This window comes from Cucurbita pepo, chromosome LG18 (genome assembly GCF_002806865.2).
Source record: "Cucurbita pepo subsp. pepo cultivar mu-cu-16 chromosome LG18, ASM280686v2, whole genome shotgun sequence".
NCBI classification, from domain to species: Eukaryota; Viridiplantae; Streptophyta; class Magnoliopsida; order Cucurbitales; family Cucurbitaceae; genus Cucurbita; species Cucurbita pepo.
The window spans coordinates 4,191,473-4,211,983 of record NC_036655.1 but is presented as its reverse complement, the minus strand read 5'-3'; the positions used below and the strand labels follow the sequence as shown (position 1 = coordinate 4,211,983).

The 20,511-nt window shown below is 37.9% G+C and overlaps 3 protein-coding genes across 8 annotated transcripts; 1 reads left to right on the top strand and 2 right to left on the bottom strand.

The window, feature by feature from the left end:
* Positions 1-2,804: 2,804 nt before the first annotated feature.
* LOC111780149 lies at positions 2,805-5,432 on the top strand. 4 transcript variants are annotated; one of them, XR_002812807.1, is made up of 3 exons: positions 2,805-3,348; positions 3,723-3,819; positions 4,358-5,432. XR_002812807.1 is itself a non-coding variant. In XM_023660465.1 (2 exons), exon 1 carries the CDS (start codon positions 3,000-3,002, stop codon positions 3,315-3,317), a length of 318 nt encoding a protein of 105 aa, XP_023516233.1. In that variant the 5' UTR covers positions 2,805-2,999; the 3' UTR covers positions 3,318-3,348; positions 3,723-5,432. The 4 variants fall into 4 exon arrangements, 2 of the variants coding, with proteins under 2 accessions (XP_023516233.1, XP_023516234.1); XR_002812808.1 differs by having other exon boundaries at positions 5,010-5,418; XM_023660465.1 differs by having other exon boundaries at positions 3,723-5,432.
* Positions 5,433-5,866: 434 nt separating this feature from the next.
* Positions 5,867-13,722, bottom strand: LOC111780196 (WRKY transcription factor SUSIBA2-like). 2 transcript variants are annotated; one of them, XM_023660530.1, is made up of 8 exons: positions 13,169-13,721; positions 12,341-12,419; positions 11,962-12,141; positions 8,950-9,836; positions 8,306-8,464; positions 7,075-7,979; positions 6,841-6,950; positions 5,867-6,658 (listed from the first exon to the last, which is right to left on the bottom strand). In XM_023660530.1, the coding sequence occupies exons 3-6, from the start codon at positions 12,064-12,066 to the stop codon at positions 7,256-7,258; spliced, it is 1,875 nt and encodes a 624-aa protein (XP_023516298.1). In that variant the 5' UTR covers positions 12,067-12,141; positions 12,341-12,419; positions 13,169-13,721; the 3' UTR covers positions 5,867-6,658; positions 6,841-6,950; positions 7,075-7,255. The 2 variants fall into 2 exon arrangements, with proteins under 2 accessions (XP_023516298.1, XP_023516297.1); XM_023660529.1 differs by lacking the exon at positions 12,341-12,419 and having other exon boundaries at positions 13,169-13,722.
* A 2,760-nt stretch (positions 13,723-16,482) lies between these two features.
* LOC111779697 (putative 4-hydroxy-4-methyl-2-oxoglutarate aldolase 2) lies at positions 16,483-19,945 on the bottom strand. Of its 2 annotated transcripts, none has more exons than XM_023659815.1 (2): positions 19,799-19,945; positions 16,483-17,326 (listed from the first exon to the last, which is right to left on the bottom strand). In XM_023659815.1, the coding sequence occupies exon 2, from the start codon at positions 17,281-17,283 to the stop codon at positions 16,783-16,785; it is 501 nt and encodes a 166-aa protein (XP_023515583.1). In that variant the 5' UTR covers positions 17,284-17,326; positions 19,799-19,945; the 3' UTR covers positions 16,483-16,782. The 2 variants fall into 2 exon arrangements, with proteins under 2 accessions (XP_023515583.1, XP_023515582.1); XM_023659814.1 differs by having other exon boundaries at positions 16,483-17,296; positions 19,799-19,940.
* Positions 19,946-20,511: the final 566 nt, after the last annotated feature.

Here is a 20,511-nt window from a genome sequence, read left to right as displayed (position 1 = left end):
TTTTTTTTTTTTTTTTTTTTTTTTTTTTTTTTTTTTTTTTTTTTTTTTTTTTTTTTTTTTTTTTTTTTAATCTTTATTGTTATTATTATTCTTTTGTCATCGTCACTTTGAACAGTTTTCTCATTATTCAGGCAGCTAGAATGTCGTATTGGGGCCTAAGTGTGCGTTTTGGATGGTCGTCCTAGGTCTAAGCGGTTTATCTCTTAGATAAAACTCGAGTACCGGAATATAAAAGGAAGGATTGAGGAGTGGGAGCACAACATCGGACCATTTAGAACCTTAATGGTATACTTGTGTCTAACTTGAGAGATGGAGTGTCACTATCCTACATTATCTTGACATGCTCACGATCATAAGGGGAATTAGTCTCATATATATTTTTTGCCCCCGGGTTTGTGGCTTAGTCGGGCCTTAAGTGAGGTTTGTCTTTGACAATTGAACAAGCTTACTTGACCTTACTTGACCACACACACTGCTGCTTACTTGACCACACATGGCGCCTGTGCGTGCATGTTTAATCGTCTGCGACACAATCAACTTGCATCTACACTAGGCCCAGGTCATTTGGCTCAACTTTGTCCTTGTTCGGGCCAATGTCTCTCAATGCAATGTTGCATCTCATCTTGTCATCTCGAGTCTCCGGATGTCGCTAGCTATCATAACTCGCTCGGTCACGCCATCGAGAATGGGCCCAAGTGTTGTTCATCTCATCGAGACTTCTCGAACATCCATCCATCCGGGTTCTATTGAGGCATTGGCCCTCCCGTGCCCATGCCGAGTCATTTAAGGATATCGTATCAGATAGCGGGTGTATGTAGCAACCTCCAACATGCGGGTTGGGGCACAATACTGGCATACCCGTGTCGTCCGGTACTGTCCTTCAAAAATCCATTTCAAAGAAAGTCCTCTGAGACACTCGTCTCGGCACGCTCACCCACACTGTAACACACGTATGTGCCACATAGCTCACTTAAATCACAGGGCCCAAGGGGTGGTAGAGAGCTAACACCATGGTAGCCTAGGGTTGGTAGAGAGCTAACACCATGGTACGCCTTGTAGGCCACAGGCCCAGTGTGGTAGAGAGCTAACATCATGGTACCTCTAGGCCACAGGGCCCTGGGTTGGTAACCCTTTTCAATCTTCCGGGCAGGGCCCAGGGGTGGAGTAACACCATGCCACAGGGCCCTGGGGTGGTAACCCTTTTCAATCTTCCGGGCAGGGCCCAGGGGTGGAGTAACACCATGCCACAGGGCCCTGGGTTGGTAACCCTTTTCAATCTTCCGGGCAGGGCCCAGGGGTGGAGTAACACCATGCCACAGGGCCCTGGGTTGGTAACCCTTTTCAATCTTTCAGGCATAGACATGATTTTGGTGAACGGTCATACTGTGTCGTGCATTGTCCGTCCGGTGTCCGATTGACACAAAACTTGGCGAGCATTCATATTTCATATGGACAGACTTAACTCCCGAACTGCATGCCCAAATTCCTTCTAGAACCCCGACTTTCGAGGTTAAGGCCCGGGACCCTACCTAACCCTTCAACAAGCCTATCTTTGCCCCTCATGTCTAATCGTGTCTCTATCTTGTTTATGTCTCAACTTGTCTTCAGTGCCCACTTTGTGTGGTGTGTTAAATGATGCACCGTTCTCCTCGGTCACATCATGACACTCGTCTAGGCCCTCGCGTGGCTGGATGAGCGCCACTTGAGGGTCGCCGCTTCTATTGTCGCAACGTGAGGATCACATTCTACTCTCTTTATAGTTAGGTTGTGACACGAAACATGTGTAGCAGCTTAATACCACATAGAAGCATAGTTCTTTTTGTCTTGCAATTGAGTTTGATTCATCATTACAAAAATTGAATGAATTTACCTTGTTTTTGTTTGACTGCCCTATCCTCTTTCGAGAAACAAGCTCCCTCCAGTTATCGAGTCCCTTGGCAACTCTCAATTTTTGAGCATGTTGGGAAATTAGGTTTCAAGACTCAAAAGCTTGACGAACAAGCAAATCAAGCCCCATTTTCAGTATCACTTTTTTTTTTAAAATCTTTTTTCTTAATTAAATTTTTTATCAACTAATTATTATTTGAATCATATATATATATATATATATATATTTTTTTTTTTTTTTTTTGGGTATTTGAGTCATTTAGTAAATTTAATTTAATATTAAAATATTGTGTTTTGCTATTTCTAAAAATAATAAAACGAAAATTGTCAATTTTTAAATAGCATAATTAAATATTTTTTCCCTTAAATATTTTATAGGTTTAAAAAATATTTTTTTCGATCTCTCCAGCCTTTAATCCCTTAACCGAACATAGATTATAGTTGTAACAGCCCAAATTCAATATTAACAGATATTATCCGTTTTAACCCGTTACATTTCATCGTTAGTCTGACCGTCTTAAAACGTGTTTTTATCCTCATTCAATTAATGGAGAATTAGATGTTTTTTCTTTTTTCATCTAATTTAGAAAAAAATGACTTAATAATTTTATTTAGATAATTTGTGCTGATTTTAAATAAAATTAAATGGAATATATATTTCATAAATTTATATTTATGAATTTATAAATTCATTATTTTCCCTTTTTTTTTTTTTTTGCACGTTTTTAATAAAACATTATAGGATCACTTATCCGTTTGGACTTCTCTACGACAGTAGATTAGAATCACCTACTTCCGCAACATTGTTCTCATCTTCTTTCATCCAATCATAAACGCCCACGTACTCGAGAGCAAATAAATCCGTCCGTAGCAGATCGTCAAGAATACAAAATTAGCCAGTATAAATAAAGCAAACGCCATTGATGGGTTCACCGGAGCTAGGGTTTCTCCCCCGAATTCTCTCCTCTTCTTGATCGAAGGTTTCTCCTCACAAATCGGCACGTATTCTCTCAATCAACAGATTTTAAAAAAGCGTCGATTTGGCTTTGATTTGATTTGCTTTACCCAGAAAGGGAGGAAAAAAGGGAAAAAACAGCAACAATCGATCAGCCATGACGGGTAAGGCGAAGCCGAAGAAGCACACGGCTAAAGAGATCCAGGCGAAGATCGACGCAGCTACCACCAACAGAGGCGGCGGAAAGGCCGGGCTTGCAGACCGGTCCGGCCAAGAAAAAGGTGGTCACGCGAAGTTCGAGTGCCCACACTGTAAGGTTACAGCGCCTGATGTTAAAACTATGCAGATTCATCACGAGTCGAAGCATCCCAAAATCCCTTATGAGGAAGACAAGGTTGTGAATCTCCACGCTGTTCGTGTTGCTGCCGAGGCGTCTAAGCCCAAACCGGGTGTGAGAGGTAGCTTCAAGAAGTGAAATAAATCCGGATTTCATGATGATGATTAGGGTGGGTGGGCTCAATTCTATGNTTGTTGTGGGAGATGGATTTGAGGGATTGGAAGTGGGCGTTGGTTGGGTTGGTGCTGATGGAAAGTGGTTTTTAACTTGTAAGGTGTTTGAGTAAAACATATTTGATGTCCTTGGAGCTGCAGTCTCCCTTCTTGAGCTTCTTGCAATTATGTATATGTCATAAAAACATGATCATGGTTGTTATGGTAATGATGGAGGTGTTTCATGTTCTTATTTCCGTGCTTATCATGTCATATGTTTAATTTTAGTTAGATTAGAGTGAGCTTAAGGTGTTGCTGGAATGTTGCAGGCTTAAGCTGTTTATGACTTGAGAATATGTTGTGTGATTTTTATTGTTATTTTGATATTTAGAAAGTAGATTACTGGGGAATGATTAAGAGTTGACCCAGCTCTGAAGGAGGAATTTCGTAAATCCAATCGTCTCTGTGGTCGTCATGGCTTCACTTATGTAAGTTCAACTCTTATATTCTATGATATTTATGTGTTAGAGGCTTGCTTAAGTTGTTAAAACAACTATGTTTTGGGAGAAAAAGTAGTCTTTTGGCAGGACATCTCAGATTCCGGGAAATGAGTTAAAGTCAAGTCAAAGTGTTACTTGGTCGTTGTTCGTTCTAAAATCTCAAAAGGGTCTGTTGATTCGGAATCACGGAATGAGTAGATGTAACTGATCATTATAATCCATTTTGTTTAAGTTTTTATAGCTTTACCTTTTTGTGGTAGTTATATTTAGCTGTTAAAAGAGCTGAACCCTTTGGTATAAGATAGCTGAAGTTTTCAATCATATGACAGCCCAAGTATCATGTTCTTCTTTATTTGACCAATTCTTCGTATAAAGTTAATGTCTCATCTCTTTGAGTGCCTTTGAGTTCTTGTTTGGGGTTGGCCTTTGTTTTTTCTTTGAAGAAGCTTTATGAATGAGATCTTTCACAGCAATCTATCAATATCTGTGTATTTATATTTACATTTTTGTTGTTCTTTTCACTCAGGCTCCAATCTTACCTTGCACTTGGGCTCCAAGGAGCTACTGTCCCACAATTTTCTTGTAAAAGCAATAATCTTTAGTGGTTAATTTCAATCCCCTCGGTATCACTCAATTTATGAGCTTGGTTTCGATTATTGTGGATTGAAGTCCTTTTTTGTAGTTAGTGTTTGGATTCTTTTTCATATGCACTTGTACGTTCTTTTATATTTCTCTAAACTTGGTTTTTGTATTAAAAGATCACATTGATATCAAGCAATGGCATATTCTGATGGTAGAGCTTTAATATCAGGTTAGGTTATTAGTTGGCAACCGGTAAGGTCGATTATGCTGGTTTATTTGGGAGAAAACGTTGTAGTTTTCTCGAACTCGGTGGTGCGTTCAATTGGGACATGTTGCTTCATTGTTTGCGTTCTTATGTTCTGGGTTCTCCTTTTACCTTTGTTGAAGTTTTGTAGGTTTTGGCTATTGAAAGTTAAAGTTGTTTCAAGTTGTTTCAAGTTTGGTCACTGTCATTATTTGAGCATTATTTGTTTGAAGGATGGATGTTTGTTGTTTGCTAGGGAAGATTAAAGTATTCTGACAAACTGAACTGTTTTATAATCAGTTGAAACGAGTTTGATCGGTTGGTTTATATGTTTTTTCTGTTGGGTCTGTAGCAAAACTTTCAGGTCGGTTGGCGAGCAAGCTCAAGAATGGCTCAAATGGGACCAAATCAACCAAATATATGCAGCGTTGTTGCAGCAGAGCTCCTTTGACAGTTGGTGTTAGTTCGAGCTTAAAATTGATATCAACCGATGGATAAATCATCTAAATCAGTAATGTTGTACAAAGCCTTGCAAAAATGTTATAATAACACTTACAAAAATGTAAGTTATGAAGTGTTGTAGCTCAGCTTTACTTGGTCTTGTAGTTGCTTTGATCCATTTCTTGCTATATTGTAACATGAACATGACTTCCCCCTACTGTCCTACTGTTTGTAACTTGTTTCTAAACCCATCAATGGGCTCTAAACTCATGATTTGGACTGAGAGCTGGAAGATGAACTTTATTCTTCTTAACTTGTAACTTGCTTTTGACAATTTTCTTCAACTAAAGTTCTTGCACCATTGATTCTAATTGTTCTTTGTTTGAATTCCCGTTTCAAATGGTCATTCGAGAGGGTATACAAGTGGAAGACGATATTGAATGGGTATGGCTGGTCATTCGAGAGGGTATACAAGTGGAAGACGATATTGAAAGGGTGCTCTAGTATAGACACGGGATTTAGAATAATTTTATAATGGCATTTATATACATTCTCAAAAGTTTATGTCTGCCCATCCTAGGGGTTTTTTTTAGCTAATTAAGAGTTCAATAATCGAAAGAGTGGTTTTCAAGTTAATTAAGAGTTCAATAATCGAAAAAGGATGATCTTGATGGGAGTAAAATACTCACTTAACTATCTAAATGTACAAACAAGCCAACAGTCATCTTACAATACTACACTTATACTCGTTCTCAATTTAGCCATATCTACAAAACAATAAATTTATTGAACAAATAATCGCTATTGTTTGTGTCAATCAAAGAATGAAGTCTGCCATATAGAAGTTCATAGTTCACTCAAAATGAAGACCGGATCATATAAGATTATCTTGTAACATGTACTTTTCTTTTATTTGATTTACAAACAAAGAACAAATTTGCATTTGATAACATCACTCACATATCTCTCTAAAAATAATTTAAATCAAATTAAGGTAGTCAGCTCAAAATTAATCAATCTATAAAACTCAACATGGAAGATTTCCCTGCCATATACAGAGACTCATTTGGTTGTCGTTCCCGTTTCTTGTTTCTCATTTCTGGTTTCTTTTTCGAAAACACAAACAAACCACTTCTTATTTCCCGTTCAATTATTTTTTTGTTGAAAAAAAGGTGAAGAACGTGTTTGGCAATCGTTCTTTATTTCTTGATCTTCAAAACTTTATATGAAAACTAATTTTTGAAATTGAAATGCTAAAATCTCTATGTTACATTCATTTTAAGATACTTATTATAAAGCAAAAACGACAATGTTCTATCTATGTGTTGAAAAAAAAAGCTCAAAACAAAAACAAATAACAACAAATTTGATTTTGTTATTTCAAAATTTCTACTCAATTTCGAAAACGTTTCTGAAAAAATGAGAAACAAGTAAGGAGAACAATTACCAAACGTTTTTTTTTCTCTTAAAAATTGGAAACAAAAACATTATCAAATGACCCCTGAACCTCCGACTTACCTACAACACTGGAAATGAGGGACCTGGGCCATAGTTATTCACCTGCAAGAGTTGAATTAAAGGCAGTTTGTTCGTGAGATCAAGAGCCTCACCCAACCCATGTTTAGCTACTCTGTTCTAGTAAACTTTGTAGAGGTAGTTTTAGTGGATATCAACTCACAGCTCAAATATTCTTCAATTACTTCACAAAATGCCTCTTTAATTAGTCAGTTCAAGAATCTAACCTGATGTGGAAGGCAGCATTGAGCAAGATAGCCATCTGAGGAGTGGCATGATCTCCCATACCCAATTCTTCATAGCCTGAAGTTGTCTGTTCTGGAATGGACATCAGTAACTGAAACAATGCAGAAGGTAAGTGTTTTTAACTTAAGTAAGAAACAATCAAAATTGAGCTCTACAGAGTTATAGACATGTGGGTGATAGTAAAATGCCTCTGAGAAACTTATTTTAGAGCTTACACAAGAGATGATCAAAACTTCGACCTCGGCTACTGCTGTTCTCAGTTAACTTAACACTAGTACTTGTATTTAAACGTTTTCTGCCACTTTGGAAATAGCTTGAAGAGATTTGAGGCAGAGTTACTGTGGAAACTATATGGAGCTTTACTACACCTATACACTTGTGTGAAGAACGAATAAGCTACGGAAAATTTCCCATCATATGTTGATAAACTGATGAGACCAATGATGATGAAGATGCACTTGAACTATCAACAATTGGTTGGAAAGAAGCACGGATGTTATCGTCATCGTGCTCCTGTTTGGGCGTGAGGAATCTATCAGTTTCTCTAAGCTGCTGACCAGAGAGGAAAACCTGAAATGGTGGTATTGGTCTTCCATTGGTAAAATCAAAACCAGCAGCTGAGAAGTTTTGGTTCAATGGCAAGGAAATTGGGAAGTCTGGAACCACAGATGCCAAAGAACCAGAGATGCTTGTTGAAGTATGCTTTGAATTTAAAGCAAAGGAGCTATAAGGCAAGGTGTGTCGCAGTTGAGGGAACTTCATTTGACAGAATGAAGGAGCTCCAAGTTTTATATCGTTCCTAAAAGTGTCAAAACAACCAGATCTCTGATAGTCATAGTTAAATTCAGGTTTTGGATAAAACTGGGCGGCAAGATCTTGAATTTGTGTTTCGGAATTTGCGACATTCGAGTTTCTGGACAAATCCATGTTCGGTTGCACATGAGAAGTAGAAGGTTGGCTATTGCCATTACTCGAGTTTACTTGACTGCCGTTTCTTGCTGCAGGCACTTCATGATTGTGTTTTCCTTCGTATGTTGTTATAACACATTTCAGATCATGTGATGCTCTCTCAACGTGTTTCCTTACTGCACAGCCTGCACTCGTGCATTTGTAGTAGCTCCTGTAGACGAAACAGTAATTCTTAAATGATAGGAGACATAATCAATAGACTATGACAAGCAGTAACAATACCATGTTGATGCCTACACCACATCGTTTCGATCTTCAAATTCACAAATCAAGATCATATCAAACGTTCGAGAATAGAGACTATTTTAACTCGAGAAATTTTTTTAGAAGTACGAGCAAAATAAGAATGTTAATGGAGTAAGAGCTATCAATTTTACAGTAAACTCATTCATCGTCCCTTTGGCCCTCAGAAACACAACGTAGAATGCAACAAAAACCCATTCACACACGCACTAGCACGGATTTAAATGTTAGTACCTTGGATTTGGATTTCCTTTGACAACTTTTTGCCCATACTTCCGCCAACGATACCCATCTTCAAGTATGTCGACGTCAGTTTCAATTTGGACAACTACTCTTGGTTCACGTAAGGATCTAGAAGCCAAGTTTGTCTCAATTGAACCACCCTCTTTTCGCCTGCAACAATAGTCACACAGAAGATGAGCAATCTTTGCAACTCATTATGCACTTTTTCAGGATGTTTTTAACAAACTCGAGCTACTTGAGGTAATCTTACAGCCGAAAGGGCATCAATTGAAAAGATGTAAATGATCAAATTAATGAGGGTTAGATCGGTAACTTACCAATACGTTTTGTGAAGTTTAAGCTCAGTAATTCATAATATTTTAGATCTAAGTAGGTCCACAAAAATGCGCTCAATTAAAGTGGTAGGAGCCGTGGAGGTTAAGAAAGTCAACCACACTATAGCGTCAAAAACTGAAGATACTGCTCACCAGAAAAGAATATGAAAATAAGGCTGTAGATGCCGACTTCATCAGTTCCATACATTTACAGTCAAATCTTTTATTAAATCCCCTCTTCTAGCCAGTTTGTAGTCCACAATGAACATATTAAAGGCTTTCTATTTTATAATAATATCCAGTTAATAGTAAGATCAATACCTTCTTTTCAATTCAGGCTCAGCATCATCAGCTTCAATGCAAACTGAAATACTTCCCTGAGTTGTAAGATCATCATCATCTCCACCACCGCCGCCATCATCATCATGACTAGCCAGTGTGGATGAAAGCTCTGGAGTTCCCACAGATTCAAATACCCCAACATTTTTTCCTTGGGGATTTAACAATGGATCAGAAAGCTCAGTCACAACTGATATCGAGGATGTCCTTTCTAGACCATCAACACTCCAATCTGAGATGGGTTTGGTATCCTTCACCCCATATTGAGTGTTTCTCCATGTCAGCCCAGCTTCAACTTTGGCACGGTTTCCACCACCTTCACCAATTTCTGGAGTATCATCTGGCATTAGCATGGATCCAAGCATGGCTCGACGATTGGGATCAGGTTTCGCATGAATATGAGCACCCTTATAGATGATTTCTGTTATTTGACCATCAAGAGATCGCTCCACCTTCTTCTTTACCTGACAATTTGGATGTGTACATTTATAGTAGCTTCTTGGATATTCACTACCTTTAACCTGTTTCTGTCCATATTTCCTCCAGTTGTATCCATCTTCTGATGTCCTTAACATTCCCATAGGAATGCAAGACCCTTTCTGTTCACCTTCTAAAGGATGCTGCGTCTCACTGTCATCTCTTTTTGCCGATTCTTCAGGTGTAGATGGTTGATTATTAGCTATAGCAGAAAGACAACTTTCCATATTGTCACAGTTGCCATTAACACTCTTTCCATCAAAATGGTTATTACCAGTGGATGAAGCGATGTCATATTTCAATACAGAACCTTCTTTTGAAAAATCAGTTAGGAATTCAAAATCCATCAGTGCTTTCTCCGATTCAAAGGCTTGACGATCAATGTCAGCTTCCTGAGAAAAAAAAATTGCAATAAAATGAAACAAAATGATAACGACCATTTTTCTCAGTGTCTACAAGGATCAGTTTATTTGAAGAATATGCGAGATAATCTGGCCCATTCTGCAAGACTCTAAACTAACTAACATATGGTAAAATTCACACATGAGAATATATTGTTCAACATATGGCCTTACCTAATACTCACCCGTTACCTCGTTAAGATTCCATTATGTTTCTGCATTCTGGAGTCAGAAATTATTTTTTCATAACTTCTTGATACCCATTTAGAACCAGAAAATTTTCCATAAGAATGAGATAATAACACTGCTCCAAAACAAATATTAAAGTCGACAAAGCTGATGATAAGTTTCAGATATTGCTCCAAACCTGACGCAGTCGGGGCTTTGTGGAGCTGCCATATTATGACGGAGCAATGGAGGGTTTGAGGTGACAGTTTTCATGTCTTTTTTCAGTATAAGAAAACACTTTAATTGAAATAAATGAAATTAAAGAAAAAGGTGCAAAAAAGTTACAGACAGGCTCTCCAATTGACATTGTATATCTCTGCATGTGTAATATTAAGGAGGCAGAAGAAGAAAAAACATAGTAGAAGCTGTTAAAGCAAGTGCATTCATATTTTTTCAAACTTGAATTCTTTTAATCAGAAACCATATTGAATAACGAGTACACTTCAGCATATAAGATCCATCGGGATTTTAACAGTATTCATCTCGAGTTTTGGAATTGTTTTGGCCGATAGTTCTCAACACACCAGTATGAAGCCTAATAAAATCTGAAAGGAACAATAGTTTGAAATTAATTGAACTTAAGAACTTCCGGTACCAGTCCTTTTATTTTATTTCCTTCTCTTTTTCCTTCCCTCTTCTCCAAATATATTCTTTTTCAGTGCCTCAGCGTTGATACAGTTCCTGGTTTAAGCTTAAAGCTAAAGCTAAATACGTGTCNAAAAAAAAAAAAAAAAAAAAAAAAAAAAAAAAAAAAAAAAAACACAATTTGAAACTATCTTCCACTACAATCTGTGTCTCAAAACCATAATTAATGCAAGAGAATTTTGATCCACCATTCCACACGGCCCTTTCGCTTGAGTCAACAGAAAACCCACCAACAACTACGCTTTTTTCCAACAATATTGAATTTCATCACGCTGCCAAACCATTTACGTTCTGGATTTTGCTAACCTTAAAAACAAGAAGGCATACTCTTAGAAATCAAAATGCTCTTTACACGTGCACTAATACTTGTATCATTGCCTTTCCACTTTCACCAACTACAGTCATCGTTTCTACTGTACCATGATCACCCTAGATTTAAACTTTCTACTTCATTGTTCTCAAGCATCTCTGACGTTCAAAGGTAGCAGGTTTGACGAACCTGCAATCCACCCTCTATTGAAACCCGCTTAGCTCGAGATAACTATTAAATTGAAAATTCAGATATTTTATATGAATTATAAAATGTTTCTGCAACAAAATGACTTCTCTAGTTTTAAATTGTTACGAGTTACAAGACCAAATTGTAGAAATACATTTGATCATTTCATAAAGATAGTGATAGGAATATTGGTTTACTGATTTTCAACATTTAACATTTGATAAGGCCGATAAATCAGATGCTAACTTCAATTGGGGAAATAACTATTATCACGAGACAATGATGATCTTCATAACACAGTTCAAACATCAGCATTTGATTTGGGTTTAGGGATTTCCATAACATAAAATTCACATGATAAGGTTGAATAGCAAGCAAAAGATGCATAAGCTAAGGATAGACACCTTGAGAAAATTTAGAGTTAAATATGTTTCGTCTCAATGAGCTTGTACTTCCTAACTACTAACAAAGTTGAAAAGGAGAAAACCAATCTCAGTACTCACATAGGATTAAGTTTTCTTAGGATTCAAATTTCCGTCTTTTGATTCATCTCAATCAAGTCTTAGGGTGTTGTGCTCTATGCACTACAAACTCAAGCTAAAGCTTTCTATAATAATGGAGAATGATGCATGGGTGCAATATTGTATCCTAGTTAAAGCATGCCTTCTCACTCACACATTCACAAAGATTGTGGGCAAAGTTACTACTTGCTATGCAAAAAGTAAAAGAAATAGAATCAATTACCTGATTTTCAAGCCTGAAAAGACTTTGAAGAGTATTAAGCTCCCCATGAGGTGCGAACCTGAAGCAGGAATCCTCACTGCCGTGGCTACTTCCATCTTCAGGCATTACAGGATTCAACAATGAATGCTCATCTTTTATTTGATGTATGGGAAAAGTGCCCGTGGTTGGAGATGGCAAATCCTGACATAACATCCCATTAAAATGGTTTTTTGAGAATAACTAAAAAGTAACAATAAAAAGGTTTGTAAAACTAGTAAAATCTGTCAAGAATATAAAATCGGTACTAAAGATACGNTGACAAAGGCTACATAAGCATGAAAAATATAAGGAAAACAAAATCAATTTTGTAATGCTTCAAGCTCAGGATCAGGGTGCAGACCAGGATTTAGAATGCAGATTTGGCACACACAGCCTGACATTTCCCTGCATCTACCGTGACATGGCTATGTTACTTTTCCCTACAAACCAACACGAGTCAAGGTTTTTTGTCAAATTCCTATGAGGTCACCCAACATAGGATAGCTCCAAGTCAAGCACATTTAATTTTGGAGATCTTATGATTAGGTCACCGAAAAGGAAAGTGCGCCTTGTTGGTATAAATAATGACTATCCATTCTTTTAAGCATTTCTTAGTCACACTTGCATATCCTGCGGCATCCAAACGTGGAAGGCAAAGTAATTACAATAGCAACAACCGAAGGGATTCCATTCTTTCCACGTAGAAACAAGAAAGAACAGAGAAAAGAAATGCAAGAAAATTGAAACCACCCACCTCAAACCTTCATGGTGATTTGAAAAAAAAAAAAAACTAGAAGATAATAATGAAAAGGTTTGTAGAACTGTCAAGAACAGAAAATCAGTAGGAATGAACACAATCACACGATACTGAAGCTATTACACCGAAAAACTAAATTAATTATGCCTCAGACCTAGGATTTGAAATTCAGATTTCGTACACAGCCCCATCATTCTTCTCCTGAATCCTACAACCACAGTTACAACCACAGGATTTGAATCTAGATTGTTGTTCTAAAGTTAACTATTAATTATTTTAAGTTTTTCTTAACCACAGTTACATTCGTGGAAGGCGAAGTAATTACAACAGCAGCATCTGAAAAAGGATTCCATTTCATGTACGCACAAAAAAGAAACAGAGAACAGAAACGCATGAAAATTCCAGCATCCAAAATACAATCCCAAACCTCACCTGTGTATTGAGCAGCGTAATCGGAGAATCAAGCAACAGAGTAGGGCTAATCCCCGGCGGAATAGTGAGGCAAGGAGATCGAACCATAGGCGATCCCAAAGGAGTCGCAGTACGAAACCTAGGCAACGCCAAATTGTTCTTAGATACATTGAATCCATTTCTCCCTCTCTTGGAAGCTCGTAAGCTTCCAGCATTGGCATCCACAAGAACTTCATCATCCGAAAACTTAGGCGATGAAGAAGTTGGGGATCTGCTGTTCTCCCCATTGTCGTCCATGAATCGCATTCATTACACAGTACTAATACTTCACATAATCTAAAAGTCACCGTCAGCTGATAACACAAAAGAATCGATGAAGCGATGCGAAATGGAGCTTGAGTTGCAGTGACAACGAAGATCTATACCTGGAAGTGGATGACGGAGTAATCTGAAGAACAATGAATGAAATACTTGGAAATCGAAACAGAAAAATTACCAAAAAAGAAGAAATCGGGAGGAAGGTAGGAAGAAGCGTAAATTCTGTTAGCTGCAATTTGTTTTTTCCTTAAAATAGTCCCTTCAAGATCTTCTTCTTCTCTTCTTTTTCTTCTTTTTTTCTATTACATAAAAATTAGATTACCTTCTTTTGTCTTAAAAATTGTTTATTTTTAGATCTTCCTTTTTAACTTTCATTCATATTCTCTATATTTAGTCCATCCACTCAAAGTATATTTCACAATTTATATGCCTACTACTACGACCTTAATTCTTTACTCACACCCGACCGCATCCCTTTCGTGGGTTTCTTACGTTCGATTAGCTCTGTGTAGTTTGACTGAACGTAGAAAACTGTTCAATTCAAGGTTCATATTAGAGAATGGCTCGTGAAGAGAAGATGGGCCCTTTCGAGAGTTTTTTAGGATTGATTAACTCTGTATGGATTGACCGAACGCAGAAAACCGTTTAACTAAAGGTTCATGTTAGAGAAAGGCTCGTGAGAGGAAGATGGGACCCTTTCGAGGGTTTCTTAGGACTGATTAACTCTGTGTGGATTGACCGAACGCAGAAAACCTTTTAACTAAAGGTTCATGTTAGAGAAAGGCTTGTGAGAGGAAGATGGGGCCCTTTCGAGGGTTTCTTAGGACTGATTAGCTCTGTGGATTGACTGGACGTAGAAAACTTTTCGACCTAAGGTTCATACTAGAGAAAGGTTGAACGTAGAAAACCTCACAATATATTTATAACTTCGACGTTGTTTATATGGCTACTAACTTCTACTTTGTATATCACGAACATGAATATTAAAAGCTTAATTCTTTACGAACGACAGCCCTTTCAAGGGTTTCGTAGGATCGATTATCTATGTGTGAATTGACTGACCGTAGAAAACCTTTGAACTCAAGGTTCATACTAGAGAAAGGAGAGTGAGAGGAAGACCGGCCCTTTCAACTATAGGTTCATATTAGAGAAAGGAAAGTGAGGGAAAGACGGGATCGTTTTGAGGAACTTTTAGGACCCGATTATTTCTGTGTGGATTGACTGAAATCAGAAAATAATTCAACTTAAGGTTCATATTAGAGAGAGGAGAGTGAGGAAAAGACAGAGTTCTCCTCAACCCGATCTTCCTATTTACTCCAACAGACACGGTTCAAAACGTAAAAATAATTATAAAAACAAATTAATAGCTTAAATTTAAACCCAACATATTATTTAGTTAAAAAAAATATATATTTAAACGATGAAAGATTAGAGTTTCGTATTTAAGGTTTTATTATTACATAATTCAATAATTAATGTATTCTTTTTCTTTAAATTAAAATAAACTTTTTGGAAATTTATGGGAAATTTTAATTAAAATAAATTTAAGAATAAAAATAAAAATAAAGGAAGTCGCACATTAAATTTGACACGTGATACAGTATTACACACGTGCTAATTTTCGTCCACAAAATTTATTTATTTATTTATTAATAAAATCCGCAAACTTTTCAGCCTATAATTTTAATTTATAATTTCCATAAAAATATTTTAATTATTTAGAAAAAAAAAATATGCTTATATTTGAAACTCTTCCAATTTAATTTATAATTATTTATATTTTTTAAAACAAAAAATGACAAAGTTAAATTATTCATGAATAATATTTTAAGTATTAAGTAAAAAATAAAGAGTATTATCGTCAAACTTTCATTCATATTCACTTATATCGATAATTTAATTAAACTGAGGTTAGTCTTATGTATTGAGCTCAAGTTGTACAGATATATCCTTGCATCACGACGTAATCTACACAAGTACGCATAATTTCAGTGTAGTTTATTTAGTATCCCAATTCATAGCATTGTACCAAAGCTATACGTGCATTGTGCATGCAATGAAGCCTATTTCATTATTAGGATCCATCATCGAGTTTGGAAGGTATCTCCAAACATCCGACTAGCTATAACGTAGTTTACTTAGTGTCCCGACACATATCATTGTACCAAAGCTATACGTGCATAATGCACCATGCAATGAAGCCTGTTTCATTAGAATCTATCGTCGAGTTTGGAAGGTATCTGCAAACATCCGACTAACTTCCACGTAGTTTACTTAGTGTCCCGACACATATTATTGTACCAAAGCTATACGGGCACTGTGCACAATGCAATCATCGAGCCTGGAAGGTATCTCCAAACATCCGACCCTTACTATCATAGTATCTCTGGAGATACTATACTTAGTATCCCGAAACATAGTCTATGTATACTTAGTGTCCCAACACATAGTCTTGAGATACTATACTTAACATCCGACTAACTTCAACATAGTATACTTAGTGTCCCGACACATATCATTGTACCAAAACTATACATGCACTGTGCACTATGCAATCATCGAGCTTGGAAGGTATCTCCAAACATCCGACTAACTTCAGCATAGTATACTTAGTGTCCCGACACATATCATTGTACCAAAGCTATACAGGCACTGTGCACTATGCAATCATCGAGCTCGGAAGGTATCTCCAAACATCCGACTCTTACTATCATAGTATCTCTTGAGATAGTCCTTCCAACCTAGTCTACGAGAATCTATTTCGACCGACTTTGTAAGTGTTTAAAAACGGTTTTTTAAACACTTTTTCAAACTTTCACAAGACAGCCAGAAGATCGCAGCCCACAAAAACAATACAATGGAAGAAAGTATATGGAGTTTCTAACCTGGGAATCAGCTAACCATTGTCCTTGCACTTGCATAGCTGCAACCCAAAAGCTCTGTTTATCTGTCACGAGCTGGTGCCTACAGAAACCTGTCTGTATTATATTGAACATAATTAGAACACATTCAAAATAGTTTACATAGAAATATGGATCTTCCTTCAATCAAGTATTTAGTGTTCATAACACAATAAGATGCTTACAACAATAATGCAGCAGTTCATCTTTCACAGCACACAACATCGTATTAAGCTCAAGTAGTAATACATCATTTTAGTGATAAATATAACAAGGAGTTGAATTATAGGGTCCACAAGTAGACATTAAGAGCGTTACTGATGAGCCCTCGCCCTCGCGCTCGCCCTCGTGCTTGTCCTCGTATAACAATATCATCCTACCATCAAAATCTTTGGAAGGGAACTAATCAACAGTTCTCTAAACGGACAACTCGGTTCGTGAAACCAGAATCCCATCAGTATCTGCATACAGCCATTCTCCATCCATGATCCTTGTCCCAGCTATAGTTATCGGAACGTGCTTTTCTCCGACCCGTTTTTTGTAGGCTTTCATTGGATGTGAAGCGAGAGCCCTTACCCCGATATCGCAACCGTTAATTTCATCCACATCTCTAACACATCCATTCACAACTATACCAGACCATCCATTGTTTTGAGCTTGGACAACAGGATTGCCACCCAATATTGCACATCTCTTACTACCGCCCCCGTCCACGACAAGAACTCTGCCGTTACCCTTCTCCTCAAGGAACTCACGAATCAAGACGTTATCTTCAAATACCTTCAGTGTGACTACTGGTCCTGAAAAGACTTGGCGTCGACCATATATCTGGAAAACTGGTTCGAGGGCTCGAAGTTCGCCACTCACAATGAGCTGTGGATTAGCATCACAAACTTCTGCAGTGGTAACCAAGGCCATTTGCTTCAAGCACCTTGAGTTTGTAGACAAACATTGAAGTCAGCTAAAGCAGAAATGGTTCCATTTGGTCATTTCTTGAAAGAAAACAATTTTGCAGATAAAACACAATCACAAACATGTTGGAAAATTAACAGATTTTGTGTTTTTGTAATGGATTTCATTCAAAATCCATATGCAATGAGTTAACAGTAAATACACGGAACTAGAAAACCAACTTAGTACACCATAGAGCCCTCGGATAGTTTTCCCTTTGTAATGGCCCAAATCCACCGTTAGCAAATATTGTCCTTTTTTGGCTTTCCCTCAAGGGTTTAAACGCGTCTGCTAGGGGAAGGTTTCCATACCCTTATAAAGAGTATTTTGTTCTCCCCCCCAACCAATGTGGGACATCACAATCCACCCCCTTCAGGGCCCAACGTCCTTACTGGCACACTGTCTCGTGCCTACCCCTTTTGGGGAACAGCCTCCTCGCTGGCACATAGTCCGGTGTCTAACTCTTATACCATTTGTAACGACCCAGATCCACCGCTAGCAGATATTGTCCTTTTTGGGCTTTCCCTTTCGGGCTTCCCCTCAAAGGTTTAAAACGCATATGCCAGGGGAAGGGTATTTTGTTCTCCCCCCAACCAATGTGGGACATCACAATCCACCCCCTTCAGGGCCCAACGTCCTTACTGGCACACTGTCTCGTGCCTACCCCTTTTGGGGAACAGCCTCCTCGCTGGCACATAGTCCGGTGTCTAACTCTTATACCATTTGTAACGACCCAGATCCACCGCTAGCAGATATTGTCCTTTTTGGGCTTTCCCTTTCGGGCTTCCCCTCAAAGGTTTAAAACGCATATGCCAGGGGAAGGGTATTTTGTTCTCCCCCCAACCAATGTGGGACATCACAATCCACCCCCTTCAGGGCCCAATGTCCTTACTGGCACACTGTCTCGTGCCTACCCTTTTGGGGAACAGCCTCCTCGTTGGCACATAGTCCGGTGTCTAACTCTTATACCATTTGTAACGACCCAGATCCACCGCTAGCAGATATTGTCCTTTTTGGGCTTTCCCTTTCGGGCTTCCCCTCAAAGGTTTAAAACGCATATGCCAGGGGAAGGGTATTTTGTTCTCCCCCCAACCAATGTGGGACATCACAATCCACCCCCTTCAGGGCCCAATGTCCTTACTGGCACACTGTCTCGTGCCTACCCTTTTGGGGAACAGCCTCCTCGTTGGCACATAGTCCGGTGTCTAACTCTTATACCATTTGTAACAACCCAGATCCACCGCTAGCAGATATTGTCCTTTTTGGGCTTTCCCTTTCGGGCTTCCCCTCAAAGCTTTAAAACGCATATGCCAGGGGAAGGTTTTCATACCCTTACAAAGGGTGTTTTGTTCTCCTCATGTGGGACATCACACCTTCCCCTCAAGGGAAGGTTTTCATACCCTTATAAAGGGAGTTTTGTTCTCTTCCCCAACCAATGAGGGACATCACAATCCACCCCTCTTCGGGGCCCAGCGTCCTTACTGGCACACCGTCTCGTGCCTACCCCTTTTGGGGAACAGCCTCCTCGCTGGCACATAGTCCGGTGTCTGACTCTAATACCATTTGTAACGGCTCAGATCCATCTCTACCAAATATTGTCCTATTTGAGCTTTCCCTCTTGGGTTTCCCCTCAAGGCTTTAAAACACGTTTGCTAGGGGAAGGTTTCCATACCCTTATAAAGGGTGTTTTGTTCTCCTCCCCAACCAATGTGGGACATCACACCTTTAATCGAGGCTCGACTCCTTTTCACTAGAGCCCTCAAACAAAGAACAACATTTGTTCAACACTTTGAGATCCCATTTAAAAAATAAAAGAAGGAAAAAAATGAGATCCCAGCTCTTGATTATCCATGTATTTTTTCATCTTTTGCCTTCAATGATAACCATAGAAACTCCGTGACAAGAAACAAATAAGCTTATCAAACAAGATAGCTCCACAAAATTCATTGTAATGCAGAAATTTTATACCAAAAAAAGTAACATCAAATCCAAATCAGAAAAGTGTCGGTACATAGAATGTCACTAATTGACGAACAGAACAAGATCAACAATAGTCATTGAATCAACACAAAAGTCATTGACGAACAGAACAAGATCAACAATAGTCATTAAATCAACACAAAAGTCATTGACGAACAGAACAAGATCAACAATAGTCAATAAATCACCACAAAAGTAACTGATCCAATTGCAAATCAATAAACCTCAATCTCCACGATACCACGTTTAGAGTAAACAAACGAACAAAACAATATTCACAATGAAGTTCACCGATCTCAACAAAGACCCATCTGAAATCCGATGAAATTGACATAAACAAACCCAAAAAATGGAACAATAAGAATACAACATTCATTTTTGGGCAGAACAGACGGTGTGAACTTCAAGCAACTGATTCCCACAAAACAAGATCAGATTCAAATTCAAAGAGAAGCAAAAAGACCCAAATCGAATCGAGAATTGGGAAGGGAAGTGGAATTACCTTTATGAAGTTGGGGTGAAAGGGAGAGTCCAAGGCGTTGAAGAAGAGGGAAATGGGGGGATGGAAGAATAAATAGGAAGACCAGAGGAAAACGAGGAAGACGATTGCGTGAAAAGGGAAGAAATTATGAAGAAATTAGTTTGTTGTGTGAAACCCAATTATGGCATTCAATTGTTCTAAAAATTAACCAAATCTTCACTTTTTCTTCTTTTTGTCAACTTCAAAATTGGCCTTTGCTTTGATTTTTCCTTTTTTTTTCCCCCTTTTTTTTTTTTAGTTTGAGTCGATGATTAAGTAAATGCAGCTAAGGGAGTAATGGATGAGATTTAAATGAGGGGCGTACACGATTTAGGCTAAAAAAAAATCTTTTGAATTGGGTTTGTTAGATTGGTGACCCGAACAACTCGAATAGAATTCACAACCAAATTATGTATTTTCAAGCTGGGTGGGGATTCGGTTGAGTTATCCCGTTGTTTTTTTTTTTTTTAATATTTGTAAAAAATTCATAGTTATCATCAGATATATTATACTATAAGTAAATGTTCATAAAACTCAAATATCAAATATTTACAAGTTATATTGCATCATTAACATCGTATCAAACGTTAAATATTATTAATTTTAAAAGTAGGGTTTGGTTGGATTGTAACCCTATTTTCATGTTGGTCGGTTGATAATTTTTCAAAAATTCAACTCAACCTAAACCGAAAAAA

Bases quoted from the DNA above. Each gene is read 5' to 3' on its own strand.
- LOC111780149 (XM_023660465.1), top strand. From the start codon at position 3,000: ATGACGGGTAAGGCGAAGCCGAAGAAGCACACGGCTAAAGAGATCCAG.
- LOC111780196 (XM_023660529.1), bottom strand. From the start codon at position 13,453: ATGCGATTCATGGACGACAATGGGGAGAACAGCAGATCCCCAACTTCT. The intron at 12,142-13,168 runs GTGAGGTTTGGG...ATGTTATGTCAG, and splicing joins TTACGCTGCTCAATACACAG to GATTTGCCATCTCCAACCAC. The intron at 9,837-11,961 runs GTAATTGATTCT...TTTTTTTCTCAG, and splicing joins TTTTCAGGCTTGAAAATCAG to GAAGCTGACATTGATCGTCA.
- LOC111779697 (XM_023659815.1), bottom strand. From the start codon at position 17,283: ATGGCCTTGGTTACCACTGCAGAAGTTTGTGATGCTAATCCACAGCTC.